This window comes from Gopherus flavomarginatus, chromosome 20 (genome assembly GCF_025201925.1).
Source record: "Gopherus flavomarginatus isolate rGopFla2 chromosome 20, rGopFla2.mat.asm, whole genome shotgun sequence".
NCBI lineage: Eukaryota > Metazoa > Chordata > Testudines > Testudinidae > Gopherus > Gopherus flavomarginatus.
In genome coordinates this window covers 24,160,323-24,180,260 of record NC_066636.1, presented here as the reverse complement: position 1 = coordinate 24,180,260, position 19,938 = coordinate 24,160,323, and the positions used below count along the sequence as shown (strand labels likewise).

General features: G+C 43.3%; 1 protein-coding gene across 2 annotated transcripts in view; it reads left to right on the top strand.

Moving 5' to 3' along the window:
* GATAD2B (GATA zinc finger domain containing 2B) overlaps positions 1 to 19,938 on the top strand; it is a 79,857-nt gene that overhangs the window by 14,218 nt on the left and 45,701 nt on the right. Inside the window, exon 1 of one of the 2 annotated variants that reach the window (XM_050930869.1) lies at positions 11,875 to 11,974. The exons of the other annotated variant lie outside the window; for it this stretch is intronic. Coding sequence (XP_050786826.1) covers positions 11,973 to 11,974 — 2 coding nt within the window. The 5' untranslated portion in view covers positions 11,875 to 11,972. Of the gene's footprint in view, positions 1 to 11,874; positions 11,975 to 19,938 lie in introns of those variants that run through there. 2 annotated transcript variants of the gene reach the window in all.

Sequence of the window (19,938 nt, the reverse complement as noted above, 5' to 3'; positions counted from 1 at the left end):
GGCCGGGGGGAGGCTGGGTGAGATGGCTGGAGGGAGTTTGTTTGGAGCTGGCTTAGAAATGGAGGGGAGCCCAGATGGGGCTCAGACTTCCAACAGGGCTGTGGCCTCCCTGAGGCCCCCCAAGATGGACCTAACTAAGGGGGTCCTGTTGTCTGTACCTGCAAGACCTGTCTTGGACTGTGTTCCTGTTGTCTAAATAAACCTGTTTTGCTGGCTGGCTGAGAGTCCTGGTGAGTTGCAGGAAGCCGGGGGTGCAGGGCCACACTCCATGATAATGAGCTTGGGCTTCCTGTGTAAAAAAATGCTTCTCTCACCTTTCCTAGCAAAACTGTGTCCTACCTCTGTAGAAAGCCTCTCCAAATGTCTTAGCATTGATCCTAAACTGTGTAGTTATCTGACTGCAACTAGGGACTGTTTGTTTTTAAAAAAAAAAACAAAAAACACTGCCACAAAACCACACTTAAAATAAGAGGAGAAAGGTGCTTCAGGATCTCTGCTCTGGAAGAGAAGAGCATTGCACTGCTGAAGTGAAAGATTTGTAACCTAGGAAAACCTACGGTGAAGAATAAGCTACAGGGGAGCAGATGAGCCCTCATGAAATGTACGCTGTTCTCATCCATGTTGCTTAAAGTGTGATGGTCCCACTGGGTAACCTGCAGGATTCCACCAGACTGCATCAGCCTTGTTGGATTAAGTCTCTGAGTTATGGAATCACTGTGACCTCTTGAAACCTTAAATGCACCGTTTCTTGCTAGGCGTTACTCAAATATGCCTTTACTAATAGAGCTACAACCCTCAGACTATATGCAGTGCATAGTCTGTCAAGGTCTGAGAAGCCTCTTGCCTCACTCATATTTAGTGTCAAGGTACGTGTTTATAGGAAAGCGGATCTCTCATACTTCTACTTCAGGGAGCGGTTGGTAGTACCTTTTGCCGTCTGGTTATAGAAAATCTTCAGAGGTCTTGGATGGGAGGCAGAGGAGGGGATTGGAGCAGATGCAGAGCACACGCGCCAACCCCAGTTGATAGAAAAGACTTTCACTTTTGCTGAATCACTGCGAGACCTCAAAGCTCTGATTTAAAGAGCTGGATAGTTATGAGGAATGCAGAGAAGGAAAAACATCTTCTAAAATATTGGTGTATAAAGACAGCAAATACTGTTAAACTGTCTGTTTTGGGCCATTTGCTACCAGCTACTGCAGACCAGGAAATGAGGTGAAGAGAAGACTGGTTTGTGGGTGGTACGGGTTAGACAATAGTATTGGAAGGGTAAACACCCTTTTCACTACTCTCTACCACATGGAGAAGAAACTACTGGCTTGGAGCTCCAGGATTGGAAAGATGATGCTCACTGCCCTATAGAGAAATAAACCAGTGATTTGGAGCAAGCCAAGGTGAGACGATGATGGGGAAACTGGTGTATGAGTGGTCTGACTTTATTTAACACAAGATGCATTGAATTTTACAAAATATGCCTGATGCTCTCAAGACAAACTGTAAAAGCACCTGAATTAAAATGGAACTTGTCACAAAGAATCCCTCCCAACTGACCCAGTCCACAGAAGCCTGTGGCTTGCAAAACTAGCTGCCTAGATTTGTTTTTAAATCCCTGTTCAGGCACCTGAGTGAAAGCAGCACAGCTTTCAGAGGTGATGGTGTGGCTGATCTGGTTAGGTCCTGTGATGGTGTCGCTGGTTGTCTGTGGGCGAGGACTGGCCTGCCACCACATATCTACACCAGCGACACCATTACAGGACCTAACCAGATCAGTCTCACCATCACCGGTTCATTCACCTGCACATCCACCAATGTAATATACGCCATCATATGCCAGCAATGCCCCTCTGCTATGTACATCGGACAAACTGGACAGTCGCTACGGAAAAGGATAAACGGACACAAATCAGATATTAGGAATGGCAATATACAAAAACCTGTAGGAGAGCACTTCAACCTCCCTGGCCACACTATAGCAGACCTTAAGGTGGCCATCCTGCAGCAAAAAAACTTCAGGACCAGACTTCAAAGAGAAACTGCTGAGCTTCAGTTCATCTGCAAATTTGACACCATCAGCTCAGGATTAAACAAAGACTGTGAATGGCTTACCAACTACAGAACCAGTTTCTCCTCCCTTGGTTTTCACACCTCAACTGCTAGAACAGGGCCTCATCCTCCCTGATTGAACTACCTCATTACCTCTAGCTTACTTGCATATATATACCTGCCCCTGGAAATTTCCACTACATGCATCTGATGAAGTGGGTATTCAACCACGAAAGCTCATGCTCCAAAACGTCTGTTAGTCTATAAGGTGCCACAGGATTCTTTGCTGCTTTTAGGTGGCTTCTGAATTTCTAGACTCCAAACAAGGACTCCTAGATTGTGAACCTAGTGAAAGACAAGTAAAAAAACCTTCCCTTGAGTGAAGAGAAGTTGCTGCCACTAACCCGTGGGCACGATGCTAAGGAAGCGTGCTGGCTCTGAGTAGATGGACTTTCATGATCAGAGACAGTTCTTGGCCAAGCCATCTACATTGAGCTGATTTTTTTTTTTTCCGAAAGCTTCACTCTTCATAGGAGAGAAATTTCCTGAATACATTTTGAAGAAGCATTGCTTCCACAGGCAGTACAACAGAGGATGTTCAGGAGCTTCTGTAAAGCTTATGAAGCACTCTTCACAGCTATGAAGCACTCTACACAGCTGTGTTGGAATTCCTTTTTTAGCCTTGATTTCTCTTACTCCTCAGCACCATATGATTTATTTATCCCTCCTTCACTTGCATATAGTCTATGCTTGGCTACTTCCTTTCCTTGCTTCTAAAGCTGAGCATCCTTTTATCACTTGCTGTTTGTAACGTTTTCAGTGTGCACATCCTGAAAAGAATTAACGGTGACATCTTGTTGGCCCCAAACAACCACCTCATTAGATCATCATTCTATGGTAACTACTATGTAATTACACACTAATTAGGTATTCTCCCTTTTGTAAACCAAATTGTTCCATGTTATTTAATAAGGCTAACTCAGATGGTACCAGTGCTTGGAATGGTATGGAAACTCTAATATAATTACCAAATTCTCTCCCTCTCATGGATTAAGTGCATGATAGTAACTTTGTATTATAGATTACATGGTTATTTGTGCACTGTGTAATAGTTTATTTTTAGAAGAATGGATACTTTGTGCAGGTTTCATTGGTTTATATGCAAGATATTGTAAAAGATGTAATTTGTAAATTGGTCATATTTATGCTTGCTCCACAAATATATTAAATATAGTACTAATTACATGCACTAAGTATCTCCAAATTTACTATAGTGCTCTTGTTAACCTTTGATTATTGTAATTTTGTAACTTGCTGCCAAAAATGAAATATCCCATTTAGCAAGATATTTCTGCTGTACATTAGCACAAACAATTTACATTCGCTTTGACACACTGGATTCTTAATTTGTGTTTTCCAAACAGATTGTAGTGCTAAGTTTTTTTGAAGTAATCTGTTTTATCAGCTTTGGAAAATTCTAAAATATTCATTAATGTACTAGATTTTACTAGAATTTAACAGTCCATTTCTAATAGATGGTACACAGAAGTGGGTTAACCTGTAGTTTTTAGCTGTCTACTGTTGTGTAAAGTATCAGAGGGGTAGCCGTGTTAGTCTGGATCTGTAAAAGCAGCAATGAATCCTGTGGCACCTTATAGACTAACAGACGTTTTGGAGCATGAGCTTTCGTGGGTGAATACCCACTTCGTCAGATGCATGTAGTGGAAATTTCCAGGGGCAGGTATATATATGCAGGCAAGCTAGAGATAATGAGGTAGTTCAATCAGGGAGGATGAGGCCCTGTTCTAGCAGTTGAGGTGTGAAAACCAAGGGAGGAGAAACTGGTTTTGTAATTGGCAAGCCATTCACAGTCTTTGTTTAATCCTGAGCTGATGGTGTCAAATTTGCAGATGAACTGAAGCTCAGCAGTTTCTCTTTGAAGTCTGGTCCTGAAGTTTTTTTGCTGCAGGATGGCCACCTTAAGGTCTGCTATAGTGTGGCCAGGGAGGTTGAAGTGCTCTCCTACAGGTTTTTGTATATTGCCATTCCTAATATCTGATTTGTGTCCGTTTATCCTTTTCCGTAGAGACTGTCCAGTTTGTCCGATGTACATAGCAGAGGGGCATTGCTGGCATATGATGGCATATATTACATTGGTGGACGTGCAGGTGAATGAACCGGTGATGGTGTGGCTGATCTGGTTAGGTCCTGTGATGGTGTCGCTGGTGTAGATATGTGGGCAGAGTTGGCATCGAGGTTTGTTGCATGGATTGGTTCCTGAGCTAGAGTTCCTATGGTGCGGTGTGCAGTTACTGGTGAGAATATGTTTCAGGTTGGCAGGTTGCCTAGGGGCGAGGATGGGCCTGCCACCCAAGGCCTGTGAAAGTGTGGGATCATTGTCCAGGATGGGTTGTAGATCCCTGATGATGCATTGGAGAGGTTTTAGCTGGGGACTGTATGTGATGACCAGTGGAGTCCTGTTGGTTTCTTTCTTGGGTTTGTCTTGCAGTAGGAGGCTTCTGGGTACACGTCTGGCTCTGTTGATCTGTTTCCTTATTTCCTCGTGCGGGTATTGTAGTTTTGAGAATGCTTGGTAGAGATTTTGTAGGTGTTGGTCTCTGTCTGAGGGGTTAGAGCAGATGTGGTTGTACCTCAGTGCTTGGCTGTAGACAATGGATCGTGTGACGTGGCCGGGATGGAAGCTGGAGGCATGAAGGTAGGCATAGCGGTCGGTAGGTTTTCGATATAGGGTGGTGGTAATGTGACCATCACTTATTTGCACCGTGGTGTCTAGGAAGTGGACCTCCCGTGTAGATTGGTCCAGGCTGAGGTTGATGGTGGGGTGGAAGCTGTTGAATTCATGGTGGAATTTTTCCAGAGTCTCCTTCCTATGAGTCCAGATGATGAAGATGTCATCAATGTAGCGTAGGTAGAGAAGGGGCGTGAGTGGACGAGAGCTGAGGAAGCGTTGTTCCAGGTCGGCCATAAAAATATTGGCATATTATGGGGCCATGCGGGTGCCCATAGCGGTGCCACTGATCTGGAGATATATATTGTCATCAAATTTGAAATAGTTGTGTGTGAGGATGAAGGCACAGAGCTCAACAGCCAGTTGTGCTGTGGCATCATCAGTGATACTGTTCCTGACAGCTTGTATTCCATCTGTGTGTGGGATGTTCGTGTAGAGAGCTTCTACATCCATGGTGGCTAGGATGGTGTTTTCTGGAAGGTCACCAATGCATTGTAGTTTCGTCAGGAAATCAGTGGTGTCACGGAGATAGCTGGGAGTGCTGGTGGCATAGGGTCTGAGCAGAGAGTCAACATATCCAGACAGTCCTTCAGTGAGAGTGCCAATGCCCGAGATGATGGTGCGTCCAGGATTTCCGGGTTTGTGGATCTTGGGTAGTAGATAGAATAACCCTGGTCGGGGCTCTAAGGGTATGTTGATTTGTTCCGTTGTTGGTGTAGGGAGTGTCCTGAGTAGATGTTGCAGTTACTTAGTGTATTCCTCAGTGGGATCTTAGGGAAGTGGCCTGTAGAATTTGCTGTTGGAGAGTTGTCTGGCAGCCTCCTTTTGGTAGTCAGACCTGTTCATGATGACAACAGCACCTCCTTTATCAGCCTCTTTGATGATAATGTCAGGGTGGTTTCTGAGGCTGTGGATGGCATTGCGTTCTGCACGACTTAGGTTATGAGGCAAGCGATGTTGTTTTTCCACGATTTCTGCCTGTGCACGTCGGCGGAAGCATTCAGTGTAGAGGTCCAGACTGTCATTTCGACCCTTAGGAGGAGTCCATGTGGAGTTCTTTTTCTTGTGCTGTTGGTGGGAGGGTTCCTGTGTATCAGTGTGCTGTTCAGTGTTGTCCTGAAAGTATTCTTTGAGTCGGAGACGGCGAAAGTAGGCTTCCAGATCGCCGCAGAACTGTATCATGTTGGTAGGGGTGGCAGGGCAGAAAGAGAGTCTCTGAGATAGGACAGACTTTTCTTCTGGGCTGAGTGTGTGGTTGGATAGATTGATGATATTGCTGGGTGGGTTAGGGGTACCACGGTTGTGGCCCCATGAGGCAGGTAGGAGTTTAGACAGCTTACAGTCCTTTTTCCTTTGAAGAGAGGTGAAGTGAGTAATGTAGATCTCCTGTCTTATTTTAGTGAAGTCCGTTTGCATGGAAGTTTGGTTATTAATATTAATCCTAATGTTGTGTAGGAGCTTTAATCCTGTTCATAACAGAAAAAGCTGAAAATTATATATAATTAAAAGAATATTGTCTGTTTAAACATTAGAAAAATGAGGTGAATGAAAGATTGGTTATTGGACCAAAGACCAACTTCTTTGGTCCAATATAGGATATTTGAAATAAATAAGTATTAGGGAAAAGATTACTTCACCCATCTTGTCTCTAATATCCTGGGATCAACACAGCTACAACAATCCTGCATATGAATTTAAACATTAGCTGTTTTTAACTCTTTAGCCTATATTAATGCATTGATGATTGAAATGGACAACTTTAAAAATAAAACTTTTTTACATGGTGCTTGTGTGATGAAAATTAAGTTAGTTTCATGTTCTTAATGGATTTCACTTTCAGGTTTTTAATTCTGTAATGTCTGGATTGTAAATGCAGGGGAGTTTTTGTAAAAACTGCCTGTATTAGAAATATTTCCAGGATTATTTTAAAAATTCAGTCAGTCCAGATTTCAAAAATATTTGGTGGTTTTTAACAAAATCTAAATCTCCAGGTCAAATCTGAGTTGCTGTTGTCCTTGTTACTTTCTAGAAGAATTGCAGTGTACAAAAGCTTAGAACGGAATCTGATTCCTTAACAAGGTCTCAAGGTGTCATGGCCACACCTCAAAAGCTCACAAGGATATCTTGCTTTTGGTATTAGAGTGGGTCAGACTGGGGCAACAAATGCACCAACACACAATATAATGGCTGAAAACTTCTCTAGAGATCACTACAAACAGAGCTGGATGATGTATATCCTTAGTGTAGTCTTGCTTGTGAGGTCTGTGGTCATACGGAGATACTTTATCTGAAAGTTGTACAGAACATTTTATCTACTGTGTAAGTTTACTTGAAACAAAAAAAACGAGATGGAATAGAGACACCAGCTCAGGACTGTGTGTTGGCAGCGGTCTCTCTAGAGGATAGAGCAGGGGGTTAGAATTCTTAGCTTTTCTTCTTTGCTCTTCTACTGACACACTGACCTTGGAGAGAGCCACTTGACGTGTCTGTTCCTCGTTTTCTCTCTTGCAGGTGTGAGCTATTCCAGGTGTAGCTCTGAAACAGTAAAGTACTATACAAGTGTTAAAATATACACTAGTTCTGTGGAAAATTATCAATATAACAACAAGTAACTAAAGAGTTAAATATAATGGGCCAGATTCTGCTATTATGTAGGTATGCGGTGCTCAGCCTCTTTAACATCAAGGGAATTGGGTACCTATGTCTGAAGATACATTAAGTGAGGCAAATTCTATCATTTAGAGCAAATGAATTAATGACTTGCGCCTTCCAACAATGTGGCGTGAGTGTCTGATTTCAGAAGTCTTCATGGTAACATTTAAGAAAGTTGCTATTTACTATCAATTTGTAATCACCCTCATCATATTTGAACTTTTTGGGTATTCCGATAGTGACAGATTTCCATAGGCCTCTGTTGTAAATGGAACATAAATTAATGCCCTCTTATTCTCTTGTGTTCCTAAATTCACAGCTCGTCCTAGGATAATAAGCTTTGAAGGGCTGAAGCTGCCAGCAGATGTTTGCTAGGAACATCTGTCAAAAGCTAGTTTGTATTGGGTTGCTTCATGGTAGCTGAGCATTCCTAGTAGTAGTTTAGTATATATTTGCAGCAAATAGGGGTGTAGAATGTTGTCATCTTAGGACTTAATTCTAGTTCATGGCAGTGTTTCAAAATGATCTCAGTACAGAGACCCAGAGCTGATGGGCAGTTGGGCTGGAGGAAGCCAGCAGTATGGTTGCTGAGCGATTTCTTTTTTTTTTTTTGCAGTTTTTTGTACTACTGAACAAAATTCTCATGAGATTCCTCAGTTACTACCAATTCCACACCATTCCCTAAGAATGGATCTGCCTTGTCTCTGTTGCATCAACCAAACCTTCTTTTCCTCTGTCAAATCTCTCTTCACAGTTTTGCATCTGACTCTTCTCCTCCCAAGCCTTCAGTGCCATCTGCTTCCACTCTAACAGCTAAGGATCAGGTGTAAGATTGCACCTATATAATCTAGACTTAAATTCTCCCCAGGGCAGGGACCTTGCTTTCCTGTGTACCTATAAAGTGCCATGTACACTTGCTGTACTATATAGAGCTGCAGGAATGTGTAGTTTGAAATTGCTTTATATTGGCACAGTTGTAATGTATCAGCATAGGACTTGAAAAACCTACTGTCCCCAAACATAATTAGGCTGGTTGATTGGGGCTGCTTTAATGGCTTGAGGAGTGCAGCTGTGGCAGTTCCTACTTGTACCACTCAAATGGTATTCTTCAGCCATGTGTCTCCCCCATCACCTGGCCCCCAGCAATGTGCAAAAGGCTGCATGAGAGGGTTAATTAATGACCCAGCGCCTGAAGTTAGATGTAGTAATCGCTTCTCGGCTCCTCGGAGCTAAGATCAAGTGTAGCAGAAGTCCAAGAGAAGCAAGACTGGGCATCCCAGAATGGTACACCACAGCTCCAAAGGACCAACATTGCTGTGGGGCGCAGACCAGAGAGAGAGAGTAGTGGTATTGAATCCAGTCCATTGGGCAAGACCTAGTCCTCATAGGGGTATAGTCAGAAAGGAAACAACTGGTGGAAGACAAGCTTTCAGGCCCAAATTTTAGGGGAGAACCCAACATCTTGCTGCTAGGATGTCAAGTCATGGGGAGGCCTGATGAGCAAGAGACACTGGGCAGATGGGGCCCCAACTACTATGGGTCTGGGGTGTCCAGGGTTCTAGTGGATGGCTGACTAGTGGAGGATAAGGTAGAGGAAAACTGAGAGCAGAAAGCCAGAGCCTTTGAGCTCAGCCAATCAAGGAAGATCTGAGACCAGACCTACTTTGGGGATGGACAGCCTGAACATGGCCGACCATCTGCAGATGGGCAACTTAGCTAGACTAGACAAATGGAGGGGGTTCAGGGGAAAAGCATGTAGATTAGATTTAAAACAACTGTATTTGCTTTCACTTGCTCTTGGCAGATACTGCTGAGTTCTGTAAGCACATGCACTGTTTTCTCTCTCTCTAGGTAGTAGTGACTGACTTGCAGTGGGGTCGGGGGAGGGTTTTGGATCTTTTGGCCTGAACAGTAAGGTGAGTGCTTGGACTAGTAAGCATTGGATACATTTTTCAAGCCCTGCTGATCTGCACTGGTATTGGAATAAGGGCTATTCTATTACATGAACACCAGATGGAATACCAAGTACTCTTTTGGGACACCACCACCTTTCCTACAAAAACATGATGCCTTGGTCAGAACCTTTGGGTACGTTCTTAGTGTGTTATCAAACCCCAACAAAATATCAGTCATAAGCCTAGTGTGTAGAGAAACGCATTGTGAGCATGTCAGGGATGGAGCTGTTAAGACAACGAGGATGCTGTGAAGAAGTGGTTTCATTTCCGTTGCTGGTGTGGCATGCATGGAAGGTAGAGTAATCTGGGTGTGGCGATCTACCTGGGTTTGGCTGGAACGTGTACAAGAGCTGTGACTGATCACCTCTGAAACACCTGTAACAGTGATTGTAGGAAGAGAGTACACCCGTCACAATCAAGTTACTGGTATTGAAGGGGAAAAATTGAGGGGTTGATGCTTCGGTGTGTGACACCATGATTTCAGGAATGCTACAAAAATCCCCATCTTTCCTGCATTGGCTATTCCCTGACTCCTAACACCAGGGAGGTAAGCATGTGTGTTGGCGAGATGCAGACAAATGAGATTATTGGCATTCTCGGTCTTATGGATACATCTTTATTAATTGCTTCTCCACATGGATGGAATGTCCTTACAATTTGTTTTGGGAACGAAAGAGTTAAAATAGCGTTGGAGGAAATGAGCTCTCATGAATGAAGACAAAGTTTGGCAAGATGCCAGAATCGGGGTGGGGGCGGGGGCAGCTAACTGACTTTTATACCACAAACGACTTAAAAAAATTAAGAGATAATTCCATGTCCTGAGGTTACAAACCGGCTGCAACTGGTTTTTTTCCCCTGCCCCTGCTAGGCATCATGGGTAAAAGTAAGCATCCCCCTTTCTTTTGTTTAATATAACAGTACAGCGCATGATTGGCAGGGAAGTGCCCGTTTTGAGACAGGGTTTCTGCAGGTCCCTAGAGGGGGATGGCACGCGGGGCCGCCCATGTTCTACGGAGAGGGCTTCTCATAAAAAAAATCTGTCTGTCTTTCCCTCCCTCCCTCCCCCCTTCTCACTCTGTCTCCTCTTCTTTCTGTCTCTCTTCCTCCCTTCTTTTCTCTCTCTCTCTCTAATTTTCTTGACAACTAAAGGAGGCAGCAGGATATTGTACCTGTAAGTATTCTTTAGACTGTCCTTTTTAACAGACAAAAGGCTCTTTATGGATTATCATGGCTGTTTTTTTCTCTCCTTTAACATGAGTTGGAAGGTTAAATGTAATGTTTTTACATTATATTTAAAGAGAAAACTGCACTGTTGCTTGTGTTTGCTGTTGGACTCATTCCCTCCCCTACCTCCCAAAAAACCCTCACCTCTGTTAGGTTCCTTGTTCATAGTGCGGCGTTCTTGTGGAATTACTAAATATGACTCTCCCTGATCTAAAGCTGCAAGGGAAGGCTTATTTTGGGTATATAAAAAAATTCTTTTGTCTGTAGTGCTGATGGCTAGATGTAATAGCTCACCCCCCTCCCCCTTTTTCATGTCAGCTCCAACCCCTCTCTGTGAATGGAGTCAACCAGCTGACGAGGGTTAGTGCTGGCATGGTGCCAGGGGCTGTGAATCTGTGTGCGTGTGTGTAAGTGTATACAGAGCACAAAGGGAAGGCCTGCAGTCTAGGAAATCACAGGCTATTATATAAGGCAGCCTGCGTCATCTCTGCTTGCTCAGGCTGATGGATGGAGAGTAGAGCTGGAGGAGGACTGTGAAGAAGAAAACTTCCCCCTTTGCCCCCTCTTGATTTTTAAATGACCAGTTCATTGCGAGTGGATAATGTTTGCAGGCTTGTAGGACCAGTTTCCCCAATCATTCAATTAGAGCCACATTCCTTGAGGAAAAGAGATTCCTCTGTCTCTTCCCCCCCAACCCCCCATTGGCTTTCGGAAAGTGGGGAAGCCGCTTATGTTTTGTCTCCTCATATTTTAAATGATTTTGAGGTGGGGAAAGGTACAGAATGCCCTGCTGTATCCAACAGCTGTGGTTAGTTAAGGTCTCTGTTTTAATACCAAACTGATTTTAATAACTTAACTTCTCAGAAAAAACACACCTGAAAAGTGAGATGTTGGATACTAGAGCAAATACTAATATTTTGCTCGTTCTGCTCCTTTCTTGGTAGAGTCTGACAAATTGTAGTAGAAATACTTTTTTTATGCCATCTGCTACACACAGTTGGGTTTGTACCGAACAAAAGTCAAACACATGGCAGCAAAATTATAGAATGTTCTGAGCTTGCACACATCTGGACGGTTGCGGTTTTGGGTTCTAGCTGGGGTGGGGGTATGTTAACTGCTGTATGGTTCCTACACTCCATTGCAGTTATGGGCATTTTGTTCTGTGAGACAGTGAATTGATTTAGAAGTTGTAATTTTATCTTACTGACCACAACAATTTCTTTGCATTCATTTTTTAAATTTGCTTTCTAGATACATTGTACTGCACAGAGCCCGAATTTGTGTTGAAGAGATGAGAATTAAGTATGCACCTTAATGAATAGAGCTGTCGTAATGTTACCGTTTCCTCTATGTGAGTACTTACATTTGCTCTGATCATTCAGATCTGAAGAACTGGTTTGTAAGGTAAAACAGTGGAACTGTTTAGTGAGTTTGCGCTGAAATGACTATAAGAATTTATGGTCTGCTGCTATCTAGAGACAGCTCCCTGATTCTGTTGAGAACTAGCATTACGGTTTGTCTTTTTAAATGTTATCTATCTTTTTTACTCTTGCACAATCTGAATTAAATTATGAATAAAAACCTAATTTAAATCTCTAATTTATGAATGACTCTTCTCACTTTCAGCATTTGGAATATTTAAGAATATTTCTTTGCTTGCAATTTTTCCTTTGTCAAGGAGGATTTAGGATTGTGTGTTCCTCCTAAAAAAAGATGCATTTTCTGTTCGTGATAAAACCTACGTGATAGGCCTACTTTCCCTCCTTAGCTGCAAAAAAATATCTCCCAGCCACAAATACCCAATCACACCGTAGTATTTCTTTGCAGGTTACACACTAAGGTGAATTGAGTGTAATATTCCTTGACAATTTACAAGCTGAAGTATCAGGATTCGAAGAGCAGCATGTTTTTGTTTGTTAGTGTTTGGTACCGGTGTTCTTGCAGATCTCTCTTCTGACTGCCTAGCCCTTAAGTCATAATTACCTTTTTAGGTTACTATCCTTTTTATAGTATTGTATGGAAATGCTCATCTTGGGAGCCAGCCATTTTGTATGTGCTGTGTTGAAATGCATTTTACGACATAAATGTTGGTTTGTATTCAGCGTAGATGGAAGTTAAAACATTGTAGCATTGCATGTGTCAGGCTCCTTTGAGTCATTAGACAAATGATTTAGTCGTACGCTGCCAGTTAGTTGCCCCAGCAGGTTCAGAATGAGAAGCCAAAATCTGTGTAAAATCTTTAGTTTACGTAAAGGCTTTTTGTGTAAGGGTGAAACTGGAATCTTTAGCATGTCTGAATTCAAAGTGTCTCTTGGGTAGCATGAGTGGAGAGTCTTAAGGTAAGCAGGATCTTTGCTTGGTTAGTGTATAAAGAATTTTCAGTACCAGTCAACAATGGAAGACTGATTTAATATTTTCTTTCTTCCAAAAGAAGTATTTATTTTAAAATACATTATTTAGGATCTAGTAGGGTTTCTGTTTTTGGAAATTCTAGATACCAAGATGGTGGAAATTGGCTTTTTGGATTGACTCCTCTGTTTTAAAATCAGTTGGATTTGCAGAAGTAAGAAGACTTCAGCATTTTTAATTTGCCTCTAGCTTTAATGTGCCTTGAGGTGGTTAGGTTGAATGCTTAGTTCTAGTTTCCTTTCTGTGCAGATGTGATGGACAATGTGGGATGTCATGTGTTTCTTTAAATGGAACCAATACATAACTTAATTCGCATGCTGCTGGACCAAGAAGCTGTTAGTGTTCAATATTGTATACATCTGAGTAGGCTCACATTTATTTTATCCCCAAACCTTGTGGATTATAAACTTGTTTTTGTAAACCATCTTGTTTGCTTTCTTGAATTAACACAGCTTCAACTATTCTTGATTTCTGTTTGAAGAATCTGTTTTCCTGTGGCTTTTGTGTGTGTGTACGTACATGTTACTTCTACTGTCTTCCTCTGGTCTCTGAGGTTTAATCCATTTGTCTGTGGAGTTCCTGCTGGTGAGTTGGAGTAAGGTCCTGTATGCTTTAGTAAGAGATCTAGTTTATGCACCACAGCATAAAAAGATGGGAATCAATGCAAAGACCTTGTTATAAGATTGCAAGTTCTTCTCACTCTGGGTGGTGGAGAAGAAGGTTACATAGACCTGTGTGAGAGTAATGCTCTACCAGTTTTTTAAACTGACTTTCATTAGTTTGATCCTGTATTCTAGGGAGCATGGGTCTGGTGCAGTAGTGCGGGTGGAGAAACAGTTTGGGTTGGGTTGCCTAGAAGAGCTGAGATTTGAGATTGGTGGGAGAATGGTTTTACTCTAAATTTCAATCAGTCTGAGTGTGGTTTGCATGAAGGCTGGTTTTAGCTAACTGGAACCCTTGTGACTGGGCCACTCTGTTTGCAGTGCCCTGTGGATTGGATGGCTTCTCTTCTTCCCTGGTCCTATTTTTCACATGGTGGTGGGAGTTCTCCCATTGTTTCCTGAGGCTTCCTGTGCAGGGACATAGTCAGTTTGTCATGTAGGTGTATTTGTTTGCCTTCCACTTGGAAAGAAGAGAACGCAAGCTAATCTTCTTGCCTCTCAGCTAGCATTAAGGAGGCTTCTAAATGTCCATCAGTTATTGTAGATGGCAGTCTAGTTCTGTTCTTGCTTCTCTTTATTGGTGGCAATGGTAGCTGTCTTTTTACCACCACTTCCTACTCTGAAAAGTTGTCAGATAGCATTTTCAAAGAACTTTATAGACTTATTCCCATTTTGAGTATTACTTTGCTTCATTTAGCACAATCTTTTTCCTTATTGTAGTTCATTTAGAATCTTTTCTAACATTGTTGTAAAGTGAGATCCCTCAGGACACAAATATGGCTACACAGAAAAATCTCAATGGCTGCCATAGGGTCTGCCATATGTCTGTGTTTTAAGCAGGGTGACTCTGGTATGGAGCAACTGACAGGATCTGAGATTACTGGCCTTCAAGGCAAGTGACCTGTGTCCCCATATGCCAAGAATCAGCTCACTTGCAGTGAGATGCAACCACTTCCCTTGGTAGGTGGACCGTAGAGTAGCCTGTGTCACAGGATGGTGTCAAGAACGCCAGGGCAGCCTCTCCCCCATCCCACCTGCCCCTCCACTCCCCGCAGAGTAGTTAAATTTATTACTTTCTATAGGCAAAAGGGGGAGAGGTGCTAGATGAGTTACGAATAGTCAGATACATTTTACAAATCTTCTAGATCAGTGGGTCTCAAACTTTTTTGTACTGGTGACCCATTTTACATAGTAAGCCTCTGAGTGTGGACCCCCCCTTATAAATTAAAAACACTTCTTAATATATTTAACACCATTATAAATGCTGAGGATAAAGCGGGGTTTGTGGTGGAGGCTGACAGCTCGCAGCCCCTCATGTAATAACCTCACAATTGCTCTCTGGTGTCCTGACCCCCAGTTTGAGAACCCCCGTTCTAGATCATGGATGGTGCAAAGAAAGCTCTTGGGTCAACATGGTGCGTGCAGAGTGGAGATGACTGGGGGAAAAGTTTAGACAAGCAGGGAGATGGGAGTAGAGTGAGGCACGGTCTTTGATATTGAGGGGAACAGGTCCATGGAGAGTCCGTGCAAAGGAGGTGGGCTCTTGGGAATTGGATCTTGAAATGAATCGGGAGCCAGTGGAGCTGTTTGAGATGAAAGCTGATGTGCTGTTGCTTCCCTGTATGTTTAAGCTGGTGCCTGGTAACATCTTGCATTTCAATTGGCTTGTCCTCCGGTCCCAGACTTCCCTAGTATACAAGTTTAGTGAGAGGGGAAAGAAAGGTGCAGATGAAGCAGAGTTGAGGTCTGTAGAGAGATGAAATGTTTGGTACCAAGGCTGCAGATAGTTGAAACAAACTAACTCTGCTTCTAAGGTCTCCTCTGCTAAATCCCCTTGCAGCAACTTGGTTATTCTTCTTTGAAAACGTTGGAGGGCAGAGATGGTCCTGCTTAGACTCAGATCTGTTTCAAACAGAAGGCCTAGACTGGCTGAGCCTTTCACCAGCAGCTGGGTGGGAGCCTTAAGTGGCTGGTCTTGGCTTGTCCCCTGCAGCAGGTTTCAGTGGACACAATCAAATGCATTTAATTATTGGTTTAAATCGTGTAATAGTTTGATGAATTTCTTGAACTGGAGAAGGGCTGTGAGATTCATTCAGTCCTCCGGTTTGAGCTGGCAGGGCCAACATGCCCTTTCATTTACCAGCCCAGACTCTTTCTGTATGGGCAAGGCAAGGTTTAAAAGGAAGAAAAAACTAAATGGGATTGAGCCAGTCAGCAGCTGCTGAGTCAGCAAGGTTCAACTTGGGAAAACCCCTCCAGAGCCCAACACAAGAAGAGCAACCATCCGGCACATGTGCAGCATCCTCCACAGCTGCACAATGGGCTTCCCTGGATGCCCTGGGTATGGTCGGTCTTGGCACAGTGAACCATGCCACACCTGAATGTGTTAAGCTGGCTTTAAAGGTGGCACGGGAGCCCAAAGCCTGGTAGCCATTTGTCCAGCCTGGTGATGTGGGAGTTCGTGGTAATGGCAGCAGCTCTCTCCCATTCTGTCTGCCATGGTGAGCATGCAGCACTGCCCAGATAGGATTTCTCTTGCACAAGTGGTGGTGGGGTGCATCTCAGATATCCCTGATCAATGGCAAGTGTGGCATTTAAGAGCATAAGAACAGCCATACTGGGTCAGATTAAAGGTCCATCCAGCCCAGCATCCTGTCTGCTGACAGTGGCTAATGCCAGGTGCCCCAGAGGGAGCGAACCGAACAGGCAATGATCAAGTGATCTCTCTTTGCTTTACCTTGGCAATCCATATACTGGCTGCATTCTGACGCTAGATCAGGAGTAGGCAACCTATGGCAGGGGTGCTCAAGTCGGCATGCGAGCTGATTTTCAGTGACACTCACACTGCCCGGGTCCTGGCCACCGGTCCGGGGGGCTCTGGATTTTAATTTAATTTTAAATGAAGCTTCTTAAACATTTGTATGTAAAGTAAATAAGGCTTTTAAACAATAGTTTAGTTGTATATTATACACTTATAGAAAGAGACCTTCTAAAAACATTAAAATGTATTACTGGCACACGGAACCTTAAATGAGAGTGAATAAATGAAGACTCGGCACATCACTTCTGAAAGGTTGCCAACCCCTGCGCTAGACGATAAGTGGAGGAGTATTGGCTAGGACTGGTAACCATACAAGTTTTGTTGATTTCAGTGTGCCTGTGATAATTCTCATGGTATGATCAAGCTTAGTATCTACTAGTGTAACGTGAGCAGAGTTTAATCCAACTTAGGGCACAATTCTCCAAATGAGTAGCAGAGAATGAGCCCCAAACTACATAGTGTTTGTGCATTGGCTCCCCAGGTGGACTCTACCGGCTCGTTCAGGAGACAGTTTCTGCTCCTGACTATTCAAGCTACTTCAGTGTGATAGTATTTGTATGTGAGCTTGCAATCTAGGGTGACCCATAAATACACTGGCTTTTAACATCCTTTTGAATCCAGACTGATAGACTGTAGTTCTTGTTGTGTGAGTGGTTAAACAAGTGAACATTAAACTGAAAGGTGGCAAATTGAAAGCTGTTAAACCAAGTCCCATGTGTTGCTCTGAGGACCTGGATGGCCCACATTGTGTCTGCTGCTTGAGGAACTGAGATTTTTAAATGGAAGGATGGGGAAGGAAAAAAGCAAAAGAAAAGGAAGCTTTGCATATGAAACTCTCCCCTCTCTCCCCCTGCTGCTGCCTTCCCCCCGTCCCGTGCTCAATAACAGCACGAGTGTGTAGCAGTGCACAGACACTGTGGACCAACTACTGAGGCTGTGGCAGAGGGGCAGGCATGCTGGATGAGTTGTACCTTTTTGATTTTATGAAAGATGAGCAGCTCCATTAGCAACAGGAGCTGGGGCCAGTTTTGATGTGTGTTCCTTTCTTCTTCACTTGTATTGTCATGCTTTCTTTTCGGGGGCAAGAGCCTAGGGAGTGCACCTGCTATTCAGATGCTGTCAGCTGTGCCTCCGTGGCAGCTCCGTTCATAATAGCTTCTGGTGCAGCTGAAGCAAAGATGACAAAGGAAAGTGGACAGTGCTTGTTCTCAGGTGAGAGAGGAGGTGGTAGCGAGAGGCCTTGTGTTGCTGAAGACTAACTTGATCAGGGAAATTTTCCTTTAAGAAATTCCAGACTGGATCAGCTGAACAGTCTGCCTAGCCTAATATGTATATGTGATGTTATGAGTATAATATAATATCTCACTGAAAGGTGACAGGGCCAGAAAGAGTTAATTAACTCACATCACCGACTGACCTGACCCATGGGTGAACCTCAAGAACTGGTTAGCAAGATATGTAAATAAATAGAGCTTTGAAATGCAAGTCTGCATTGTTGGAAGTAGAAGGGTAGATGTTTGCTGACATCCCAAGACCTGAGCAAACAGGTCTTGTCTATTGCTATAGTTTTAATTCAAAGATCAAAAAAGAATATTAGCCTTTAAGATGATACTTGAATGAGATAGTATTATTGTCTATGTGTCCCTTTGAAGGTTGTGGTAACCTGTATCTGAACTGTTTAATGGATAAATTACTCTGTGCTAATTGCCAGGATGTTTGGGAGAAGAAGTTAAGCCTATTGTTTTCTCAGGCCGAAAGGCTGCTGGAAATGTATAAGAAGCCTGGGACACGATCCTTCATCTCAGATCTGCTTTGGGTTTCAAGAGGGGGAAACCTTAAGCCACAAGGATTGAGATCCTTGGAGTCACCCTGAATATGGATGTTGGATTATAACCTCTGGACTATTTCTAAAAGGACTTTTGGCTACTACAAGCTCACCTCTACTATGTATCTGAACCTCAAGAATTGAATTCAAGTCTGTATGTGTATTGATCTTTTAACCAACTCTTTTCTTTTCTTTTCTAATACATTTTAGCTTAGTTAATAAGAATTGGCTGTAGCGTGTATTGTGGGTAAGAGCTAAGTTATAATTGAACCTGGGTATGTGGCTGATCCTTTGGGATTGGAAGAACCTTTTCTTTTATGATATAAGATTTCAGGAATCATCATCATATCTGACAGGTGTATCTGGACGGAGGCCTGAGGCTGGGCACTTTAAGGGAACTGCGTTGTTTGGACTTCTAAGTGACCAGTGAGGCACTACAGAAGCTGTTTTGTGCTGGTTGGTAAATCTAAGTATTGGAATAACCACCAGCGTTTGGGGTTTGTCTGCCCTGTTTTGTTTGCAGTTCACCCTGATTGAGTGACCTCAGTTGGCTCCCACAGGCAGCACTGCCACAGTATACTATAATACTTACTATAGTACAAATGCCCTATCCTGTTTTAATCCTGCCAGTGATTTCTTGGGGCAAGGAGTTCCAGTGTCTGAGGAAAATATTCCCTCTTAACAGCTTTGAATTTACCACCTTTCAGTTTAATTGAATGTCCACTTGTTCTTCCATCTCATCTCAGGGTGAATAGGAGGTCCTGATTTATCTTTAGACCATTTTTTTGCCCTGACCACATCTCCTCAGTAAAACAAACATCCCGCCTCTGCAGTCTCCGGCGGAGTTTTTTTTCATGCTTCTAATCGTTCTCACTGCGATAGAGATGTGGAATCTTTGAGCCAAAGAAGATAGAGGCATCTGTTTAGTTAGAAATGTAATTCTCGCTGCTTTAGACTGGGAGGCGCGTGTGAGAGGCTCTATGCATGTGGAGGAAGGGCCCAAGAAAGCTATGCCCCCATTCATCAGTTTAGTAGAGCAGTTCCAAGTTATTTGTCTGGGCATTATTGCAAGTCATGGACGTGAGCCTCATTGTGCTAGGTGGTGGTATACAAACATGGAACACAAAGGTGGTTCCTGCCCTGGGAGCTTACAGTCTTAGTGTGGTGGGAGATGAAGGTAACAATGAGACAGGACTGGTCAGCAGGATGGGCAGTGGCCATGGCGCACTAGCTGACTAACCATTACCAATTCTGTTGTAGGCATTCTGGCAAAGGAGAGTTTAAGGAGGGCAGTGAGGTAATGTTGTGACGGGTTGAATGAGGGGCAGCATGAGCGAAAGCACAAAGGTGCTTGTTTAAAGTTGAACAACTGGACAGTAAGGTCTGGCATTGTTGACAGAGCGGAGGCAGGAGTCAGAATCTCAGTAGCATATAAGATGATAGGTCCTATGGCGATTGGCTGTGAAGGACCTTGAAAGTTAAGAAGTTGTTTGGTTCATTGGAGTAGGGAGAAGCCAGTGGAGTGACACAGAATTGGATGACAGTGGCCAAAGTGAGGAGAGAAGAAAATATTTGTAGCAATATTTTGAATGGGGGCA